The 23369-nt window shown below is 38.3% G+C and overlaps 1 protein-coding gene and 1 long non-coding RNA gene across 20 annotated transcripts in view; both read right to left on the minus strand.

The window, feature by feature from the left end:
• Positions 1–1064: 1064 nt before the first annotated feature.
• On the minus strand, positions 1065–2053 carry LOC137096834 (uncharacterized). Its single transcript, XR_010909762.1, has 3 exons — positions 1974–2053; positions 1383–1475; positions 1065–1190 (listed from the first exon to the last, which is right to left on the minus strand). It is a non-coding gene; the product is annotated as an uncharacterized lncRNA (long non-coding RNA).
• A 6216-nt stretch (positions 2054–8269) lies between these two features.
• The window catches only part of PTPRT (protein tyrosine phosphatase receptor type T), a 713818-nt gene continuing 698718 nt past the window's right edge, over positions 8270–23369 (minus strand). For all 19 annotated transcript variants that reach the window (XM_060772259.2, XM_060772263.2, XM_060772261.2 and 16 more), the window contains 5 exons: positions 21295–21426; positions 19905–20030; positions 18097–18260; positions 16808–16943; positions 8270–15834 (listed from right to left, as the gene is read on the minus strand). In XM_060772259.2, the coding sequence (XP_060628242.2) occupies positions 15781–15834; positions 16808–16943; positions 18097–18260; positions 19905–20030; positions 21295–21426 (612 nt within the window). In that variant the 3' untranslated portion in view covers positions 8270–15780. The remainder of the gene's footprint in view (positions 15835–16807; positions 16944–18096; positions 18261–19904; positions 20031–21294; positions 21427–23369) is intronic.

A 23369-nucleotide genomic window follows, 5' to 3' on the forward strand; every position in this document is an offset into this window, starting at 1 on the left:
TTTCACTGACAAATGTATTTCTACCTTTTCTATAGGAGGTTTAAACTGGTTCCTCACCTTTTTCGTTTCACCAGAAGGCAAATAACTTATTTAAGCAGGCTTTCAGTAACTAATGGTTTGCAAAGAACCTCCTTATGGAGATGAGGGGTGCACTAGTTTTATTTTTAATTTAATTTAAAAATTGTTATAATTTTTAAAATGGAAATATGTTAATTTTGTTTTAATTTTAATGCTATGTTTTAGCTAATTTTATTGTATGGTCTGTGAGCTGTATTGGACCTCAGATCAGGAAAAAGGTGACATATACTGCACTCACTCAATTAGATACACTGATTCAGGAGAAAGAAGTTATATTTGGACCATTTAAAAAAGGTGAACTTGTGGCAAAATATCCCATAGTATTCCCAAAATCTTCAGGGAAAATTTCTTTTTAAAATGCAGCCCATTTTTGAGGAGGTGGGATCTGCTGGGCCAAAAACTGGGATGTACAATCTGATAAAGAGTGATGAATTCCCTCAACCCCTGGAAGTTGCCCACCCCTGCAAGATTAAAAGTTGAATGACATTTTTACTATAAAGTATTTCTTTCATGTTGTAGTACTTGCTCACAATTAAGAGTGTCTAGGGAAAGACTGAAATCGGAGAATATTCAGCACTACTTGGTGTAAAAGTTTCACTGATTACTGCACTACGTTCCTTAATTCTACCAAATTTGCAACATGCTGCGATTGTTACATGGACTTCAAGAAATTTCACAGGGAAACATCTAAGAAAAGGAGTTTGACATGAATGCCAGTTCATGAAATTGGTTGGGATCTGTTAAGTGAAGTGTTTAATGTTGATCCTGCCATGGTGTATAACTTTATTTCCAAGCAGACTAAATCCATCTGCAAACATTCTTTTTCTAAGGTTATCTCATAGTTCAGTAGGTATAGCATGCTCTTATCAAATCCACTGAGCTTGCCATGGGATTGATAACTCTAAAGCCTCCCCTGTTTTCACAAGTCTGCAAGGAAGAAGGAAATTGTGAATAATTGCCTCCTGCAGCAACAGATTTATCACTGTAAAAATATTATTTGACCCCCTGGAATGCATGTTGCTTTTAGATCTTGTTGCGCCTCTGCTTGCGAAGAAATTACATCAGATAGAAGCTTCCATAGCACTCCATGCTGAGTGAGGCTCAGTTTGGCTCTGTAACAGATAAAATTATTGTGAAGGCAGCTAAGGAATAAGAACAAAAACAATTGTTCATTATATTACATAAAGAATAGTGCAGTCCTGTTATGTCTCTGGTTTTTTTATGGAGTGGGAGTGGTGATAAATTGAACTCCCAATATATTGTGGTGTTATTTTTTTTAAAAAATATTTAAATTTCAAACTAACCTCAGCTCACTTGTGAGTACTCCTTGTCTTTTGACATGCTGGGTTTTGAGCAGCACACCGTGAACTTAATTCCATTGGATGATTGTATTTGAGCTGGAAATGAAACAAGGGAAAGAATAAAACATAGAAAAGTATCCTGTGGCATCACTAATAACTGAGAAAAATAAATGTTTCACATAAACTTTTAATGGACTCCAGACCACTTTTTCAGATCTATTTCATCCAATACATTTGAAAAAGCGAACTAGTGTATATAAAAGCACATATTAGAAATGTATTTTTCTTGTTTGGTCTCAAATATACTATTTATGGTTTTATATCTCTTTATACTGAAGCACACTAACATTGCTACTACTTATAGCAGACTTCTCTCTCAAGTGAGAGACACTGATGCTTTTTCTTAGGATTTTATCAAAAGAATGTGGCAAACCAGGATTGAAGCAGGATTGTCATCTTTGATTATAGATCCTAGCGCACAATACCATGTACAATCCCTTGTCAGCCTTCCACCTGCTTATGACAAACTTGTCTCTTGCTGTTGATGGGAAACCCCTCAATAAACCCTGATAGCAGCATTGTTCCATCACTTACCTGGTGTGATGAGCCTGGATCATCTTCTGTACCACATAGCGGCACAGATTGACATCAAGAGATGAGCTCCTATTGTCCAGCTAAATTTGCCAAACAAAATACACAAAATATATAATGCAAACATTTGAATCTCCACTGGCCTGTCCTCATCAATCTAGGATACATTCCTAACATTAGCTGAAGTATTTTTATTCTGCCATAAAATAAGATGAGTTAAATGTGCTTAATTTCCTCCATGAACTCTTCCAAGATGAAAAGGGTTACTTTCATCATGAATATGTCATTTCTGATGTTGTGATATTGGCAGCTCAAATATGAATCTCTCCTCCTTTCCTAGCTTTACCATTCTCCATTTCCCCACTTTAGCCAGCTTGATTTCCATACATTTAACAATCATGATTGTGACTAGTTGAACAATGGCTGGATCATTTTCTTATGGATCTGTGCCTGTTTTGTATGTGTAATCTCATGTTTTGAACTGCCCAGTTTTGAATGTCCCAGTCCCCCCCCCCCCCCCTTGTCTCACTTTCTCCATTTGGCCTCATCTTATTTCAATTCCTGCAAGCTGAATTTAAATTCTAAAAATAGTTTGCATTCAACTCCTGTGTTGTATCTTATAAAAACATGGAGAATGTCCTGAGAAGACATATATCATGTCAACTGGACATGCAGAATGAAACTGTGTGCATTAATAGCAGAAATTTAACTCCGTGACTTACCTATGGGTACTGGCTGCAGGTCATGATGACAAAACAGAATGAAGGTAAGCTGTACTGCCATGACAAAACATTTTCCTAGTTAGGTTCTCCTTTACTTAGAGGAGGTGTAGTCTTTATATGTATAGCTCAGGGGTCCTCAAACTAAGCCCCGGGGGCCAGATCCAGCCCCGGGGGGCATTTATCCAGTGTGTCCAAGGCGTGGTGCACCATGGCTGGGGCTGCAGGGCTGGCAGGCAGTGGGAGGCGAGTCTGTCTCTCTTCTCCACGCTCCTAGCCTTCGGCCGCTCTCCTCTTGCTGCTCCTGTTGCCCCCGGATGGGAGACCAGCAGCAGGCATGCCAGTAGCAGGGCAGCAAGAGGAGAGCAGCTGAAGACTAGGAGCGTGGTAAAGAGAGACAGACGTGCCTCCCGCTGCCTGCCAGCCCTGCAGCCCCAAGCCATGGCACACCTCGCCTCAGACACCCTGGAGCTCTACTGGCAGAGATGGTGCATCCGGGGGCTGGGGGGAGGGCAGGAAAGTCCCGATCTGCTTGCCTGCATTCCATGCTTCCTTCCCTCCTTTTGCCTTTCTTTCCCCTTTCCTTCCTTCCTTCCTTCCTTCCTTCCTTCCTTCCTTCCTTCCTTCCTTCCTTCTTTCTGCCTTGATTCCTTCCCTCCCTTCACTTTTCCTGGCTTTTCCATTTCTTCTTTCTTTCCTTCAGCACTTGGCCGCTCCCTCCCCCCATTCAGATTAAGCTCCGCCTCCTTATCCAGCCACCCATAGCAGCAGCAGCAGCAGGGTCAAGGGGCCACACAAAGGCCAGTATTCCATTTTCAGCATATCAGGTTTTTGTGCCAAATTTGGTAAAGACCCATTATTGTTTGAGTTCACAGTGCTCTCTGAATGTAGGTAAACCACAACTCCAAAACTCAAGTCCAATGCCCTTCAATTTACTTCAGGAGACTATTGTTTTTGTTGTTGTTGTTATTGCTCCTGCCGTAATTTTACTTTCCTGCCTGGCAGAAGGAAGGGGCTGGACTACATGACCTTTGGGGGTCCCTTCCAATTGTATGAGTCTAATAATAATAATAACAACAACAACAACAACAACAACAACAATAATATACTAATGCTATCTTCCTGCTTGGCAGAAAGAAGGGGATGGACTAGATGACCTTTGGGGGTTCCTTCCAATTGTATGTCTAATAATATTAATAATCTAATTCTATCTTCCTGCCTGGCAGAAGGAAGGGGCTGGGAGGAAGGAGGGCCCAAGCTGGCCCATGCCTGTTTTAAAGAATAGTAATACTTTCCTGGGATATAGGGCGTCTGGAAGGACCCACAGTCTCCTTGTGGAGACAAAAAGTGATGTATAAATAAACATAATAATAAAATTGTAGAACAGAAATCTGTTCCTGGTTTGAAAGTGTTATTTTCTGTTTAATTGTGCGGCCCTTACTTTGAAAGTAGTAGTTCTCATCCAGAAACATTGTGTGGCTGCCACAAACTATTGGCCAAACTCCCATGACAAGAGGTCATGGGAGTTTGGCCGATAGGATGATCAGTAAACATATTCATGGGTTCCTGCTGTTATAGTAAACCTGTTACCCATGCCACGACATGCTTGAAGTCAAAATTTCATTTATTTGTAATTAGAAATAAATGTTTCAAAATATATAAAACAAATGTTTCACAATATTCCTGTGTAAACTATAGTCCGGCCCTCCAACAGTCTGAGGGACAGTGAACTGGCCCCCTGTTCAAAAAGTTTGAGGACCCAGTTCTTGTGGGTTTTTTCGGGCTATATGGCCATGTTCTAGAGGCATTTCTCCTGACGTTTCGCCTGCATCTATGGCAAGCATCCTCAGAGGTCTGCTGGAGCTGGGAAAAAGGGGTTTATATATCTGTGGAATGACCAGGGTGAGACAAAAGGCTTTTGTGAGTTGGGCTAGGTGTGAATCTTTTCAACTGACCACCTTGATTAGCATACAATGGGCTGACAGTGCCTGGAGCAAACTCTTCTTGAAAGGTGATTAGGTGTCCCTGCCTGTTTTTCTCTCTGCTGTTTTAATTTTAGAATTTTTTAATACTGGTAGCCAGATTTTGTTCATTTTCATGGTTTCTTCCTTTCTGTTGAAATTGTCCACATGTTTGTGGATTTCAATGGCTTCTCTGTGTAGTCTGACATGGTGGTTGTGAGAGTGGTCCAGCATTTTTGTGTTCTCAAATAAAATGCTGTGTCCAGGCTGGTTCATCAGGTGCTCTGCTATGGCTGACTTCTCTGGTTGAAGTAGTCTGCAGTGCCTTTCATGTTCCTGGATTCTTGTTTGGGCGCTGCGTTTGGTGGTCCCTATGTAGACTTGTCCACAGCTGCATGGTATACGGTAGACTCCTGCAGAGGTGAGAGGATCCCTCTTGTCCTTTGCTGAACGTAGCATTTGTTGGATTTTCCTGGTGGGTTTGTAGATTGTTTGTATGTTGTGTTTCCTCATCAGCTTCCCTATGCGATCAGTGGTTCCCTTGATGTATGGCAGGAACACTTTTCCTCTGGGTGGATCTTCATCTTTACTCTTGTGGCTTGTTCTTGGTCTTGCAGCTCTTCTGATGTCTGAGGTGGAGTATCCATTGGCCTGTAGAGTTTGAGGACCCCTGGTATAGCTATTGTGGGAAGAAACCATCCCTTCCCCTTTAAGACACCCCCCAGAGGCGGAGCCTGAAAACGAGCTCTGGTAGTTTCTGAAGTCAGCTATTAGACCAGGAGCTTTAGAGGAGTGAGGACGCTAAAAATATTCTATGTCAAAGTTGATAGTCAAAGCTAACAAAAGTGGAACTGTGAACAGACAAATAGCCGATTCTACAATCAAGGCGACTTTGCTCCAGATATAAAGACAAAGAAGAGAAAGATACAGAGACAAGTAAGCAAAAGACCATCTTTAAAGCAAACCTCCAACCCCTTTTTAGAGACTTTGAGCTATTAACATCAAAAGGTGTTGGGAGTTGAATCTTCTTCATTGTTCCATTAAAGTTTTTATCAACTATTCCTTTGAATATATCAACTCTGTTCCCAGTAAGACCAAACCACCTCTTGAAACAACTTGTGTGGGCAGAACATTAGCACTGTTTCAGATGTTGCAATTGGCTTACATGTAGATTTCACATGTTCTGTAGAAGGTAGCGAGGGGCGGGAAATCAATCACAGGTGAAGAAATCCAGAGGTTTCAAGGAGTTGGTTTCTTTCCGATGGAGATGAGATATATACCCCAACCTCAGTGTTTCTTGGAGATCTGCCTTATCCCATTATGATGCTCATTGTTAATTCATTGTTAATTCTAATTCATCGCAAATTTGATGTGGTTTGGTATGGAACTTGGGGAGGAAACAGGACCTTGAGAGTAAGGGCAGCAAAGATTATCCCCAGCAAAAGAGCATGTGTTGTTTCACTCCCAAGTTGCAAGGAAACAATGCATCTCCTCACGTAGAATCCCACATCTGTCATCCTAGATGTTGCCCAGTACATGAACTAAGTGATTGATTGCTTTACCGTTACGGTGGATCAATTGATGACTGAATCTTGAACCATTATGATGTCAAGCCAATTTAGAGCACAACCAGTACAGTTGTAGCCTCCCCCCCCCCCATTTTTTGTGTACGTCATTTTTCTTATTGGTGCAGAGAATAATGTTAGCTACCTACCATGCAATTGTATTCCATTCTTTTTGTGTGTGTTTTGTTCCCATGACAGGACTACACAATGTGGGTATAATGGCCTTATATCAAGCAGGGGTGTGTAGTTATTATTATTTGCTATTTAAGTCAACTTTGACATGGCCACCATATGAATAAGAGAACTCAAGTATTCCATAGTCATCAGCTCTGCTCAGATCTTACAAATATGGCTTCCTTGATTGAAACAGTTCACCTGTGGTGTGGTCTACCTCTTTTCCTATTGCCTTCCACTTTACCAAGCATATCATCTTTTGCAGTGAATAATATAATCTCACAATATGTCCAAAATATGGCAGCTTCAGTTTAGCCCTCTTCACTTTTCATGAGAGCTCAGGATTGATTTGTTTATGACCCATTTATTTATCTTCTTAGTAGTCCACAATATCTGTAGAAGTATTTTCCAACACCATATTTCATTCTGTTATCTTTACTGACCATCTATTTGCTGTTACATTGAAATTGGAAATATGGCCTGGATGATTCTGATCTAGTTGTTAAATAACATGACTTTACAATTGATGATACTATCTGGTTCCTTCATGGCTGTCTTTCCAATTTTGGCTCCACAAAACCCACAGAAAGAGGACAAAACTCATCTTCCCCAGGACAACTATCATCTCCCCCAAGTCTTTTTTCCTTTCTTTAAGTGTACTCCAGAAAGGCACAAATAATGAATAGCTAGCTGATTCTGTCTATCCTCACAATTTATTTCCTTGCTGTTAAATTCTTCTTCTAGCAGAGTGAGTATGTTCCTGCTTTACTTAACAACTTCTTCTAATCCCTGCCAGCAGGCTTTTCAACTTGTGTGGCCTACTGACCTCTAACATTTGAATCAGCACATCTGCCTGTATAACCAGTCATAATTCATACTTTGTGACAGTGCTTTGGCACAGAAGTCTAGGCATTGCATCTTAAGTACCATATTGCTAGTGCAGCAGGTCATAGGATTAGGTCATTAGGGACAAAATATTTTTCATGACAAAATGGCAGTACAGTTAACAGGACCTTTGATTCTGTTTTTTTTAATGGCTTACTTGATATTTTTATGCCTACAGAGCAAGAAATCTGTTTTGAGTAAGACCGAAGCAAAAAATATTCCTAAATTTTCATTTTCAGATTGACAAATGATTTGTTATTACTACTTGTTTTTCAGAATATTCATTAAATATTTGATTATGTTGCAGATTATGTTACAACTGTACCCTCAGGTTTTTTTTTCTCATGTCAGGAGTGACGTGAGAAACTGCAAGTCGCTTCTGGTGTGAGAGAATTGGCCGTCTGCAGGGACGTTGCCCAGGGGATGCCCAGATGATTTGATGTTTTGTCATCCTTGTGGGAGGCTTCCCTCATGTCCCCACATGAGGAGCTGGAGCTGATAGAGGGAGCTCATCCGCCTCTCCCCGGATTCGAACCTGATAGCATAACTGTCGCGGCCACCCACTACAGACTTCTGTTTCCTGAGTTATTTGAATTAATTCACAAACCTAGCTACCGGTTCTTCTGTATTTATGCAGATAATTGGAACCCTAATTCTATTTATAGATTGCTGTCAATGTACTACACCTAGAGAATGAATGTTTCAGCCAGAACACGAAAACAGTGACTCTTTTGCCTCTTCCCATGATCCCTAGTTAGTGATGGATAAAATTCTTAATAGCTCCCAAACCTGCAACGTTGCCATCACCTACCTTAGTGTGATGGGTCCCTTCCTATTCTGTTTACATATGATAGCAGTTCTGAGGTTTATCTTCCTCTTAAGTCTTTTTAGCATGTAAATACTTTGCAATTTCTTTTGGTAGGAGTAATCCCATTCCTGTTCACAGCAAACATTGAATTTCATACCAAAAAAGAATAAGCACCAGTGCAAGAATCTCTTAGTAAAACATTAATCTTGGATCACAGGTTTATTGTATGGATTTTGCAACACAGCCCATATTACAAACATTATCTGGGAAACATTTACAAGAATAAATAAGATGGACTTGCAGTTGTAAAAAAAAGTTTACACTTCACTGTAATGTACAGTCAAAAAATATATCTAATATTCATTGACTTGACATTATTTACCTTCCCTTCTTGTAAACCAGAAAGAAAAGAAAAACTCTGAATGCACAGTGCTGAATTGTTCATATTTATATTTTCCTTTTTTTTCTCTTTTTTTAAATACGTGCTTTATCTATCAAACATCCAAACTGTACAACTGAGCTTAAGTGGTAAATTTAGGCATCCAGGGTTCCTGCAAAAGAAAAGTTATTTAGCCATCATGCAACAATCCAGCTAGCCAAAATTTGCTCTGCTCGACTAAAAGAGAATTTTTGGGCTAGCTTGGGACATGTTGAGTAGTTACATTCCCCTCATTCTTATAGGGAGAAGATAACAGGAATATAGCTGACACTATGCCCTTTTGGATGCCAGTACATCTTGGCTTCAGCAGGTGAGGCGATAAAGAAGGGAAAAGTAATGAGAACAGGTTAATGCTTATTCCCCATCCTTCTTAGCTCATCTATAATTGCATTTTGTTCAGATTTTTTTCTTTTGGTTATTTTTGGATGGACAAAACTGATTTCCAAAACTAGTTTTAGTATGGGGAAAAGTCACCAAAATATGTTTTTCACTCCCACTTTGATGCTGAGAATTGGTCTTATGTATGAGCACTTATGTAGTCAGTAGCATAGAAAACATCAGGATACAAAATACGTTTCTTAGGATATGGCAAGTTCTAGTCTTTACAGAGGACTCAATTTAAAGGATTGCTTAATGATGTCAAATCTTATGGGGAGATTCCTTAGCTAATAACTCTGTCAACCCAACCATAGGAGTGTCAAAAAGAGAAAGAAGAATGGCTGATAACAGGCCACCAAATGGCTTGGTTCTCCAGCATTAACAATGTAATGTAACAATATGCATTCACTTTTGGACTAGCTAATCTTATAAAACTTTGCTGACAAACAGTAAATGACTATGGAATGCTGGTACAACAAGACATAGTTTTTTGGAGACCTATGAACACACTAAGTACAGCAAATGGACTTCCTTGACACCACAGTATAGTAGTGTTATCTACCCCTCTGAATGTATAGCAACATTACCACCACAACATGGCCACCCATGGCTTAGTTTTAGCACTTCTCTTTAATACAATATATCATGGAAAGTTACAGGAAATCTCATGAGGAAGAACAACTGCAATAAGTGAGATATTTGTCTGCTGGCAAGTCTATACATAGCAGCCGGTTTGCCATAATTTCTTCATTACTATATCATGGTTATTTTAGTGGCCAGGACATGGACAGGAATTTATGAGACAGGCATCTTTGTTTAAAAAACAAAAATTACAAGAACAATGGTTTGTTTTTTTAAAAAAAGGGACTACCTGGTTCCCTGTAAAACTTCAGGAGATTTATTATTGACATGCTTAGATTGTACCAGCTGCTTCTAGCAGCTGTCGGCTTCCTCTGTCAAGGAGATGTTTTTAAAAATAGTTTCAAGCAGTTATCTCGGTGAAGAACTTCTCAAAAATGTAAGGCAGCCATAAGGTGAGGAAATATTGACTGTGCTCAAAACCTAGAACAACACTTCTTGGGTTTTGTGTGAAATTTTTTATCTCCACTCTTTCTTTCCCTCCATCCATCCTTGTCAACATCATCAACTACGGTGTGATAGAAATGAAAATATTAACAATTACCGTTCTATTCTTGACATAAGAAAGGTGAGTGAGAATAAGGTTGCTACTTCATTAGCCCCAGTTCTGCATCATTTTCAATGTGTGGCATCAGAGTTATTTCTTTCATTTAAAAAAAACTCAGTCAATAAGGGAGCTGAACTTGGAAACCTCACTTCATTCTTAAATCTATTCAAGGTCTATTGGTTAGCACCCACGCAGTGCATAGAATATGGCCATGTCTAAATAGATCTTCCATCATATTCCACTCAATATTTCATTGATGGGTGGAGATGAAAGAATGTCAAGCATTTCTCAAGCACAAAGCATTTCTTAACAATACTGTAGGAGGAATGCTTTTTTCAAAGGCACTGCTTAGTGGATTTTGTAGCCTTGAATGGCTGGTGAGAATGGGCTTAAACATGGGTCTGTGAGAAATACAGAATATAGCAATTCGATTGTAAAACACATTTCCCTCCTGAACATACTTCAAGATTGCATGTTGTTATTATTTTCTTATGATGAATCTCTAGCATTTCTGAATTGGGTTAGATAATAATGCAGTAGGAGGGCTCCCCATATCTTTCCTTAGAGGTTGAATTCTCTTTACAGTCAGATAATAATTCTTTTCTAATATTTTTCCTTGAAAATTTTTTTTAACAATTTTTCTTGCTATGAGAAAGCCTTTTAAAACTGCATAGTTTTCACACTAATCATAGCTCAGTATTTCTCCTGCACAAAATTTGCATTTTTTCTATGCAGAAAATACTGTTTTCACGTTTTATGCAGAATAACTCTCCAACTACATTGTTTTCTACGGATGAAACATTTTCTGTTAAGGAAACTTGCATGTTTTCTGACAAACTAACACTCAGCCTATCAATCCAGGATTTTCTGGTTTGGGTCTCTCAACAGTCAAGGGACATACTTTTTCCAAATTCTTTTTGATTTTTTTTATCCCTATTAGTACAGAGTCATAGATAATTTATCAAGCTGAAACTCACTGAAGGCCCATCTATATTGGCCATTTAATGCAGTTTCAAACCAATATTGAAGAAAGTGGTTTCACTGTGAAGATGCTTACATAGGAAATCCTGGAACCAGTTTGAGGCCCAGATAGTAATTACACAAACCAAAGAACACTGGTGTGCATTAAGTGCTTTCTTTCATGCATTTATTGTAGGAGTTTGTTGCCATTAAATGGTCATTGTAGATGGCATCTGAGGTGGTCAAATTTCTACTACAGCATGCATTCCATACTTATTATGTATCAAATTCCGGTTGAACATCTCTTATCAAGAATTCAATATATGTAATATTCCAAATTCAAAGTTGGGTGGTTGAGATATAGACACCTTTGGTTTTTGGTGGTTCAATGTACACAAACTTCATTTCATGCATAAAATGATTAAAATATTATATAAAACTACCTTCAGGCTATGTGTATAAGGGGTATATGAAACGTAAATGAATTTCTTGTTTGGACTTGGGTCCCATCTCCATGATATCCCATTATGTATGCATATGCAAATTCAGTTATTGTAAAGTTTGAATTTGGAGCCCAAGCATTTCAGATAAGGGATACTCAATTTTTATACTGCATAAAGTATAAACTGCCTTGAGTTGTATGGGAGGCAGGCGGGAATATTTAAAATAAAAAAGATAAGCGTATTGTCAGGGGTGTGTGGATTGTGAATTCCTGCATGGCAGGGGATTGGACTGGATGGCCCTTGTGATCTCTTCCAACTGTGTGATTGTATCATTCTGTGTCCTGGAGCAATGTGGTAAATCTGCTTGCAAGAATTGCTATTCCAAAACTCCTCTTCTTACTCTCTTATTTTCAAAACTCATCTTTTTATCCTCAAACCATCAACGAAGGATTTGAAACCTATATGTTCATTTCCCTCTTCTCTTGCAATCCCACATCTGATATTTTACATCTCCCTCTCTCTGTATGCCCCTTCCCATGTCTTTTTTCTTGTATATTCCACATGGAACCTGTCTTCAGTTCTACTCAATTTTTTTCTAGGCTGGTACACTAAAAATCCTCATAATGCAGATAGTTTGGATCCACTCTCCATGCCTGCACAAATTTGTGTTCATGGCAGACTGTGGTATTGCAGGATAAGCATGTTCATTGCTTTTCCTTTTGCCTGCTTCTGCCTTATCATTCTTCTCTTTAAAATTAAATATTACTATCTATATATTAGATTTCACCTGTCATCTTCCCTAAATCATAATCATTACTAATTAATAATTACTAATTAATAATTGTCTTTTGTCTGGATCTTTTTTTTAGTTGCATCTGCATTGGTGGAATAGTATAAGAGAATGAGAGGTAATAGACTTTTGTTATCAGACCATTGTGGCATATTAAGCAATGCAATAATGCTTGAGTTAGCATGTTAAAAACCACAAATCTACACTGAACTGCTCTTTTTGTGGTGTAGGAACCTTTTTCTATCTATTCCATATAGTTTCTCCTGCTGGTACCACTCATTCTGTTCAAGAAATAATGCACAATAATACTTTGTTAACTGAGATATACCTGTAGTACCATTCATCAAGTTCCAGTCTCTGTCGTTATTCAAACAACAGACAACTACAATTACAATGAGGACATTTTCCCAACACAATCCCTCTGCACTGAAACTAGAAAGCCTAGATTTTAATGCATTTGTTTATTTGTCATTCTGCATATGTTTATGTGGCATCGAATTGTTGCCTTTGTAAGGTTACTCTGAGTCCGCTTCGGGGTGAGAAGGGCGGGGTACAAGTGTGGTACATAAATAAATAAATAAATAGGTTACATACTGCTTGTTCATGCCTCAATCACACAGAATAGAAGATTGAGGAATTGCAAATGTATTATGCTGTTTATTATGCTGTTCCCATTCTCTTACATGAAAGTAAGCAACGGTGGATCAAGCCCAATAAACAAGGTCTCTAAACTGGGCAAGAAAAAGTGCTGTCTCAAGAAAATAGCAAGGCTATTTTATGCTCTGTGGCTTTTGTTGTAAATGTGTTTAGCATTTCCAGGAGGATTTTATTCCTAGCTTTGGTTGCTACAAATTCTGTAGCTATTTCTGTTATTTACTTGCACATTTAAAGCATAGATTGCTTCACTAGCATTTAATGATTTTATCCTTCCAGTGAACTTGTAAAAATATGTCCTGGGAGCAAAATGATTACTAATTAAAGGTGCCTTCTAAATTAAGATGTCTTGAAGCTATTGTTGCTTTACCCTTTGATTTTTTTTTGATTTTTTAAAAAAAAGAAATTAATACTATATTTCAAATGTCCCAAATCAATATGTCTAAGGCTTGAGTGCCTTGTTATTAATGAAATGACCCGAGGATAGAAACACAACAGTAGGGGCTCGTGAAAAATACAACTGTTAAATGTGGAAACCTTTTCCCTCGACAGGAAACTGAGATGAGAATGCTAAGCAAAACATCAACACCCATACCAGGTATTTGGTTTTTTCTTTTTCAACACTAGAATAACACTAAGTCTGAGATGCAAACATATGTTCAAAGATGTATGAACAAATATGTTAACATGTTTACAGATGCCTGTGCTTTCCAGCGGAGAATGTAATGAACTATTATGTTAATTTTCATGTGGATTTTTAGAAAGACATTAATATCAAAAAACAGGCTTTCCACATTGGTAATAGTGGCAAAGGATGTTGACCTCACAAAGCTAAAGCATTCTGGGCGATGCTACATCCAAGATTACCTACTTGCTATTTGTATTTGTTGTGTGCCAATCTCGGCCATCATATTTTTTTGCAAAATGGATCACTCTGATCCAGAGTTGTATTGTTGTACAGATCCAGCTCCAAAAACCATGATGAATTTGGTTGAATCAGACAGAGATTAATTTTGATCCCTTTTTTCACACCTTTAAAAGGAAACTGGAAGCTAATTAATGATTGATAACTGTATAAAAATACTGAATAATTATAATAGGTATCTTTTTTTTAAACAGGGCACATAGTGAAAGAGAAATTGGATATTTTGTATTACCCCAATTTATACTTGCTTCTACAGCTTCAAAATATAATTGTTAACCTGAGGCAACACAGCAGAATTGTTTGGTGTTCATTTCCAAGAACTGTATTTTGAGATTTTAAAGAAAAGTCTGAGGAGTATAATCTTGATCTTGTTCCCCGGTATGCCAGTGTTGACCCTTTTGTTGCTGCTGTTACTATTATGCATAGGTAACATTTTGCCATATATCAAATAGGAACTGCATTGTTTGGCTGGCCACTGGATAATAAATATGAAAGTTGTACTTTATTTTGGATTATGATCATGCCATAAACATCAATCTCTCCTCTACAATCTCAAGATCAGATACTTATAATTCTGTTATATCCCCGTTTGGGGAAATATGACTGACAAGTCTAACTTGCAAAGGTAAACTTGACTATACTGCAAACTCCTAATAAATACATACTTCATTTTTTCATTTTAAAAATAGTGTTTATCAGAAGGTGTGAACTGCTGCCACCAAGTCTTAATGATCAGTGTCACTTAGCCATGTATGCAAGAAGGCTGTGATCTTGACCATCACTTATCACATGGCAGAACCTGACTTTATAATAAATACTAAATAGTTGATGGAAACAACCTCCAAGGTAAGCTTACTGCAATATGCTTATAATGCAGGCAAGGGCAAACTTCAGTCCTCCGAGGGGTTTGGACTTCAACTTCTTCAGTTCCTAACAGCCAATATGGGAATGAGGAAAAATAGGCTGTTAGGAATTGTGGGAGTTGAAATCCAAAACACCTGGTGGACTGAAGTTTGCCCATGCCTGCTATAACCCACCCAATGGGCTTCTAAGCCTTTCCTTACATTTCAACCAGCATTAAGGACACTGCACACAAATACTTATGGTAACATGAAATTAACTTCAGTACAAATCAAAGAACAATAATAGTTGGAAACGTGATTACAATTTTAAGCTGTTCTCATTTTCAGTGGCTAGGAGGTGCAATTTTACAGCACTGCTTCAGAAAAGCTGCAGCTGATATGAACTATTAAGATGTAACCAATCCATGCAGAACATTGGAAATCTACTAGCACTGTGTAACAACCAAGGCAGAAAATTAACCAGCAACCTCTTAGCTCTGTGCTCTGCTTCTGAGACAATGGCAGCAGACAGGAATGTACAGCTTCATGACGGTGGCCTTTTCATTAGAGAAGCTGATCACAAAGGCTTACTGTGCTGAAAGCCTTAATATGTGTCTACTGAAGCTTTCTTCCTTTACCAAATGGCTGATAAATGAAATTAAAAACATAAAGTGAGGATTTGTAGCAAAAAAAAAAAAAAACCAGAAAAAAACAGAAAGCAGAGCTGAAGACAAAGGATTATCCAAGTATTTTTCCCCATTCCCATTTGTCTCAAGTAAAAACAAAAATACACATCCAAAGTGGCAGAGAATCAGTCAGAAGGTATTAGAAAGCAGAATCTTCCAGCCTGCCTCTTGCTTTGCCAATTCATACAGTAGATCGTTTAAAAAAACAAGAGATGTTCTGGAAAGCAGACATCAGTAGATCCTTCTTCCTCCCAATGGCACTGAGATCTGACCTGGTCTCTCACTAAACAGTGAAGAACTTTACACTCTTCATCCCTTTACTCTTTTGAAGGGGAGAGGACTGGTGTCCTTCAAACATCAAGGCTTTTGGAATTCAAGCTCCATGCCCTTGACGGTTAAAATGAACTCAAGTATTCCAGTGCAACCTCATATACAAATTTATATTGTTCCTAAAAAGAAAAGAGAAAATAACAAGAGAAAGGAAGAGCACAAAGAGAAAGACAAGTTATTGTTTAAGATACTTTCCCTCCTGTTTTTATATCAGCATGCATGTTTATGCTTCAAGACATCCTTAAAGTCAATTGCTAAAACCCTATCAATCAGATGAGATCCAATGAATCTATTGCTGCATGGCAGGTCAACACATACACAAATCTAGTTTTCAATGGCTCTACATTAATCAGGACTAACACTAGAATTTAGACTCTAACAATGAAGTATTCACAAAATGCATTTAGCATTCTGCAGAATCACTGGCTATTTCTATTTCTTTTTTCAAGTGGGAAAGATGGGTAGATCTTCCTTTGACTGCAAAAGACTGTAAATGTGAATTGAATAATTAAGGTAAAGGTAAAGGTAAAGGTAAAGGTAGTCCCCTGACATTAAGTCCAGTCATGTCTGACTCTGGGGTGTGGTGCTCATCTCCATTTCTAAGCCAAAGAGCCAGCATTGTCCGTACACACCTCCAAGGTCATGTGGCTGGCATGACTGCATGGAGCGCCGTTACCTTCCCGCTGGAGCGGTACCTATTGATTTACTTACATTTACATGTTTTCGAACTGCTAGGTTGGCAGAAGCTAGGGCTGACAGCGGAAGCTCATGCCACTCCCCGGAATTGAACCTGCGACCTTTCGATCAACAAGCTCAGCAGCTCAGTGCTTTAACCCACTGCGCCACCGGGGGCTCCATGAATTGAATAATCACTGGTCTTTAAATTATAGCAAAAAGATAAGGCATGTAATGTATTGTGAGAAGAGGAATTGTGGGAGCTGTAGTTCAAAAACGTAACTCTCCTAATAGTAAATAAGTAGATGACATACTTATTTAGCAGCAAGTACTATTGTACTAAAGGGGACTAATATCTAAGTAGCTCTTGAGAGCAGTAATGGCTAGGAATGGGAAGGCAGCTTTGCTTGTACTTACCAGTGTCTCCACCATGTTGGATTTGTTGTTCCTCAAGGTTTTCACTATGTGAAACACATCAATAATGTTTTGCTGCTGGATCATTTCACATACACTACATATAGCACAGAAGGTGCCACTGCGACCACCACCATTCCTAGGCATAGAAAAGAAGAATTGTTTTAGAAAAATTAGACCTTTCTAAAGCCTCTTTCTAATGATTAAGGAAATCTCTAAATACAGGAGAATCTAAGACATTTCCCCTAACATGACTATCTGCAATAATATATTTAGAGAGGTTGATATCTGTGTAGGTTCTATATATACAGGTTCATCAATGCATCAGTATAAGAGGGAGAGCAGACACAATCCTACATCTTGTGGTGATACACATATTTTAATTATCTGGCCTTTATAGTAGGATCCTGAACCATATAAAGTACCTGACCTTTTTGAGAGCTGGTAAAGTTCATCATTGTCACCTTCTTTGAGCTCTCTTTCATTTGGAAGTAGAGGGTAGGATTCTAAGCTGCATGTATACATTCTGGATCTAGCTACGATTTAAAGTTCCAACAATGCCCTGTAATACATTTTGAGTTGTTCGCCATTTTATGTAAGAGATGTCATTTTACTACACTAATTTATATAATGGAACTTAAGCATTTATGGACGGTGGTATTCATATCAGGTCCTGGAACACGACCATAGTGGAATCTTTACAACTTCTTGGTATTCCCTGTAGAGTAGGCCTGTACAACATGTGGACCTCCAGGTGTTTGAGATTTCAGTTTCCACAATTCCTGACTATCGGACAAGTTGGCTAGGGCTTCTGGGAGTCTGAGTCCCAAACATCTGGAGGGCCATAGGTTGTAGAGGCCCGCACTAGAGGTTATGCATGATGATGTCATTGTGTGATGGGCAGGATACTAGTGTTGATCTTCTTTGGGTGTTTGCCGCTGCTCTCCTACCAGGTGTGTGTTGTGTCTGCTCTAGGATGGATAGAAACAAAATGAGAAAAGGGTTTGAGGATGATTCTCGTCTTAAGAGTTTCTAGTCACTACAGAAGCCCCTTTCTCACTTATTAAATTTTAATATTCTTTCCATCTTTATCTTTCTTCAAATCTCAATCAACAATATATTTTTTAAAGTCTTACTTTTTAATGTATTATACAGTAGATGAATTGCGTCAATAGGGATTATTTATGCATATGTATAAATACTATCTGTGGTATTCTATCAATGCAACAAAGATCGGTAGATCTGTGAACATTCACTTAGTGAACAGTTCTTAAAGAAGTATAAGCACTTACAGGCAATGGACCACTGTCCGTCCGTCTCGTCCATCATACTGCTCCTGCCATTTCTCCAACCTCCTAACCACTTTCAAAAGTGAGCGCTTGGAAGGAGGAACATCTCTATATGCTGGCCAGCCAATATATTGCAAATGCTGAACAATACGGTAGCCATCCTGTGGCTAGGAGGAAAAGAATTATACATTGGTCCATCAATGTACACACATTTCTAGGTAGAAGTTCAGGTATTGGAACATAAGTACTATGAAACAGCTTCCATCTTTCCTTATAAAAAGAATTTTAAAACATGCAATTTGTCCTTGCATAGTATTGCTAAGAAGTATTAATTTCAGGTAGCCCTTCAATCTCAAGAGAAAATGCTTAGAGAAACTGAGTTTTTGGAATGAGAATTGTTCTCTCCACTCTTCACCCATAGGAGTCCTTTTAAAGAATTGCTAGAACATTAAGAATGAACTACATGGGATATATCATTTGTGGGAATGAACATCAAGGTTACTTTGGGCATTATCACTTCAGGAATTTCTGAGACTATTATTCAAGAATTGCAGTTGCAAGCACTACCCATTTCCTGCAGACTGAAGAATACTGATACATAAAAGATTAGAAGGAACATTATCTGTCATGTTCATGGCTGGAGGGACTATATATCATGAATGGTTAACATGTAGAGATAAGACAGTAAAGACAGGATAATTATATTGGAAAGAGGACTGAGTTCCTCCAGAAAGAAAAAGGCAATCTGTTAATAAAGGCACTCCTTGAGTGTTGGACTAGATACCCGAGCACCATGTTATGAGTCCCCACTGTGCAATGGAAACATATTTTTTAACCTAAAACCCCATGATAAGGTTTCCATAAGACAGGGCAAGGAACATATATTTGTGGAATGCTGATAAAATCAGCAAACTGTATCTGACACATTGTGGACTATGAATGCACATTGGTAAAACATTTTTTCCTCTAAAGGTTGAGAAAGAACATTGTAAACTATGGGGGGGGGGGGTTGTGGACCACATGGAGCTCCCTCTCTTCGATCCAGTGATCCCACATTCATGGAGACAGAAATGGATAGCCTCAAACATGCCTCTGAGCTGGCTTAATTATTGAAAGCTTAAAAATGCCAAGAGTTAAATTATAAAGAAGTGAATAAATCAATTTCATGCTCCCTGCTATTCTGTAAATTTTATTTTGTCTGTGTTCAAGGGAAAACAAGAAATGTATCTGCCAGGATAACAAGAAAGGAAGCAAAAGCAACTGTAGAAAGATGGAATGGATACAAGATGGGGGAACGAAGATCAGCTAGGCTACATATGGGTGGCACAAGACCTGAATAGGGAATCATCATTCCTGAGAAGAGGAAACTGTGATTCACACTAATGAATTATTTGGGGGTTTTTTGTTTGTTTGTTACCTGCATTTCTCCCAAAGGAGGATCCAAAGGAATTATTCAGAAGACCTCTTACCAATAAACCAGGCTAAAATGGATTATTTATTCAAAAAGATTATAGACAAATGTGGCAAAAGAATATTAGAAAGAGAGAGACAAAACACAGCTAAAAACTTCTGGTGTATACCTATTTAATTCACTAACCAAATATTAGTCTATTTTACTGCACTTCCCTTTAACTGACTGAATAAGCCTAAATTACCCGATGGAATATCTCAGTGCAAAAAAAAAAAAAAAAAAAAAGGGGGGGGGGGGAAGGAGAGAAGACAAATAGAAAAACATGGGAGAATATATAGATACATTCTTTCCAAAGATATTCTGCCTAAAATCCTAAGGCTGATGGGAAAACAGGATTTACCCTTGCCATGTTGCAGATCCGAAATATTCTATTGATAATATCTTCATCTATGTCAGCAGAAACAAATTCCACTTGGATTGGCCCATAACAGCAGGATGTCTTTTCTGGCCAGTACTGCATACAGAGCTGGAGGCAAAAAAAAATGGTTAAAAGATTGTGCTAAAAAAATAAATAAGCAAAGTACAATTGCCTGGATTTTAAACATTAAGTACCAACGTTCCCAGTGACATCTTGTATTACAAAACCTTTCAACATGATCTCTCTGCAAATAGGAACAAATGACTCAAAAGTTTGGGGAAAAGAGGCAGTGAAGTATCCAATGAGTAATCATAAGTTATCTGGAAGAGTCCTTAGAGACCATTGAATAAAATCATAACAATGCCCAACAAAATGTAAATTAGATAATCTCCTCCTTCTCCTCCTACTCCACCACCACTACCACCACCATATCTATGGTGAAAGCAGCTCTTTTACAAACCTATGTATACCACCTGTAGAATCATAGAATCATTGAGTTGGAAGAGACCTCATGGGCAATCCAGTCCAATCCCCTGCCAAGAAGCAGGAATATTGCATTCAAAGCACCCCTGACAGATGGCCATCTAGCTTCTGTTTAAAAACCTCCAAGGAAGGAGCCTCAACCACACTCCGGGGCAGAGAGTTCCACTGCTGAACAGCTCTCACAGTCAGGAAGTTCTTCAGATGAAATCTCCTTTCTTGTAGTTTGAAGCCATTGTTCTGTGCCCTAGTCTCCAGGGAAGCAGAAAACAAGCTTGCTCCCTCCTCCCTGTGACTTCCTCTCACATATTTATACATGGCTATCATGTGTACAAAACCTATTTGAGAGACAGAATGGAGAAGGAAACTTCATCAAATGCAATTTTAGAATTTGTAAACTGCATTTGATGAAGTGGATTTCAATCTAAGAAAGCTTATGCCACTAAAATCTTTCTCTCAGTCTCAAAAGTTATACTGTATCCCTTTGCATAATGTTATTCCAGAGTAACACAGCTATGTCAGTGAAACCTATATACCTGTTGCTATGAAACGTGACAGGCTGTATCTCTCAACAGAAGTCAATAGCCCAAAACAATTCAGATAATTTTGCCATTTCAGGGTTGCCAATGTAATTTTTCTTTCTATTACAGTTTCAAATTGACCTAAGTGGTTAGTATACATGTACAGCAAGACTACATGTTGCATCAACACATGAACTCATAACAAATTGTAGAAGAGGCCAAGACACTCATGAAAGGTGTAACTCAAACTATATATTCAGTTTTATAGAAATATTTTAGAATTGGTTTTTTTAACCACAATATTTGGCTTAGGCCATAGTAGATGAAAACACCAGATCTGCACATATTTACATATTCAAAATTTAACTTACTTGTGCAGCATCCATTTCATTCAGCATCACAATAGAGGAACAGTTATAATCAAACACCAGCCTCCAGAAATCTGCTACAGTGTTTGGTAGTGGGTGCTGGGTAACTATAAAGGCAGCTGGTTGCTTGTGGCTCTGAGAAAAGTGAGTTGGGGAGGAAAGCAGGAAAGAGAGAAAAGATTAATGCTGTGGGGAAAATCAATCATCATTTATTCAGGAAAAAAAACCCCTCAAAGCCCAGGAGGCTATGGGCGGGCAATCTGATCCATGTAACCAGATTATACAAATCGTACCTCATACCCTTGTTATCACTGCACACTGAAAGAATGACGCTTTTGTAATTGAATCCCAATGAAGACATTTCATTAAAGAAGTGGCATAAGAACAAGGATTATCCCTTATGAATTATGCATGTGTTAGGACCTTGCAAAATAATAATAATAATTAGAAGAATGAATGAAGGTGACAGCTGGAAGCATGACTTTCCATTTCTTGAAGATACCAAAAACTAGTGAAGCTGGCATCCAAAGAAATCCTTAGGCTTACACAATGGTTTTCTGGGATTTAAACAGAATTTATTCACTTTGCTAAACCATTCAGCCCAAGCTGTAACAGAAACTCCTCTTGGAAATCATTGGGAGAGAAAGTTATTTCCAATATAGAAAACACTGTTTATAAATTTTAAAAATGTAAAACTTATTTGGGTCATGAAACTATTTTCTCAGCCATGGGGATCCCTGCCAATGGTTGTGTACATAATCCATTCTTGATTCCTAGTCACCTACTATACAAGACACTGACAAATCTGCCAATCCTGTCTATATTTGCTAAAACAGATACAAGTATATAAACATTAATTTGTTTTAGCCTTCAGAAAATTAAAATTAGAAAATTAGATTAAAAAATATACTGTGGAAGACATTGTCCTCCTCCATTTTCTAGACACTGAAAAATGTAGAACCAGCACTGAATGCAGACTCTGCTTCTTTCTTTTTAGTGCTGCCCTGCTACTTCAGCATGATTTTGACTTAAGAATCAGAAATCACAGAACCAGCATGGTGTAGTGAATGTTGGACTAGGACGCTGGGTTTGAATACTTATTCAGTCACAGAACCCTACTGGGTGACTTTGGTCAAATTACACTCTTTCAGTTTCAGAGAAAGGCAGAAAGGCTCCCTGAACAGATCCTGCCAAGAAAAAAACCATAATATGTCAGATATAACTTGAAGGCACAACCTCATCACAATTATTCCCTGTGATTAACAGAACCCTTGGACAAAGAAGTAGACTTCCATTCCACAATGTTCCTCTACACCAGTAGTTCTCAACCTGTGGGTCCCCAGGTGTCTTGGCCTACAACTCTCAGAAACCCCAGCCAGTTAACCAGCTATTAGGATTTCTGGGAGTTGAAGGCCAAAACATCTGGGGATCCACAGGTTGAAAATCACTGCTCCACATTATCCTTTTATTTTAATATGTGTAAAATGGTTAGACATGTTCCTTCATCAGTTCCTCCCACTAGCATCCTCAAAGACTGAAGGCCAGTGGAATAATTATAGCTCATCAGAAGGGGACAATTAAATCACCCTTCTCACTCTCTTCCACACATGTTCTCTTGAAATGTTAGAAGCCTTTTCTTATTCCTAAGTGAAAAGGGGTTATTTGTATTTCCATCAAGAAAGAATAGAGGTCTAGTGTGTTGTTCTGCTGGTGTGTGAGAGGAAAAGGAAGATGAGGAGAACTAAAAAGAATTAAATATGTTGCAAACATACCTGTAGGTCTTAGCATTCTGTTAATGAAATTTTAGTTTTACACACATAAGGTCAAATCTGAGTAAAACCGAAACTCCATTAGCAAAATGTTTTGGGTCCCCATGTATACATGCAACATACAGCTTTTGGGAGAGAAAAAAACTCCACATTCCGAAGAATCAGAATAAGCCATCAGTAGATTGCCAAAACACTCTAGGAAATAATAACTCATCTGCATACTTTTTAATTATCAGCCTTAACTGAAGCTGCTGAAACAAAAAAGCAGGCAGGTAAAGAAAGGCAACACAATTTTAAGACACTGGTATA

The sequence above is a fragment of the Anolis sagrei genome, chromosome 4 (assembly GCF_037176765.1).
Source record: "Anolis sagrei isolate rAnoSag1 chromosome 4, rAnoSag1.mat, whole genome shotgun sequence".
In the NCBI taxonomy this organism is placed as follows: domain Eukaryota; kingdom Metazoa; phylum Chordata; class Lepidosauria; order Squamata; family Dactyloidae; genus Anolis; species Anolis sagrei.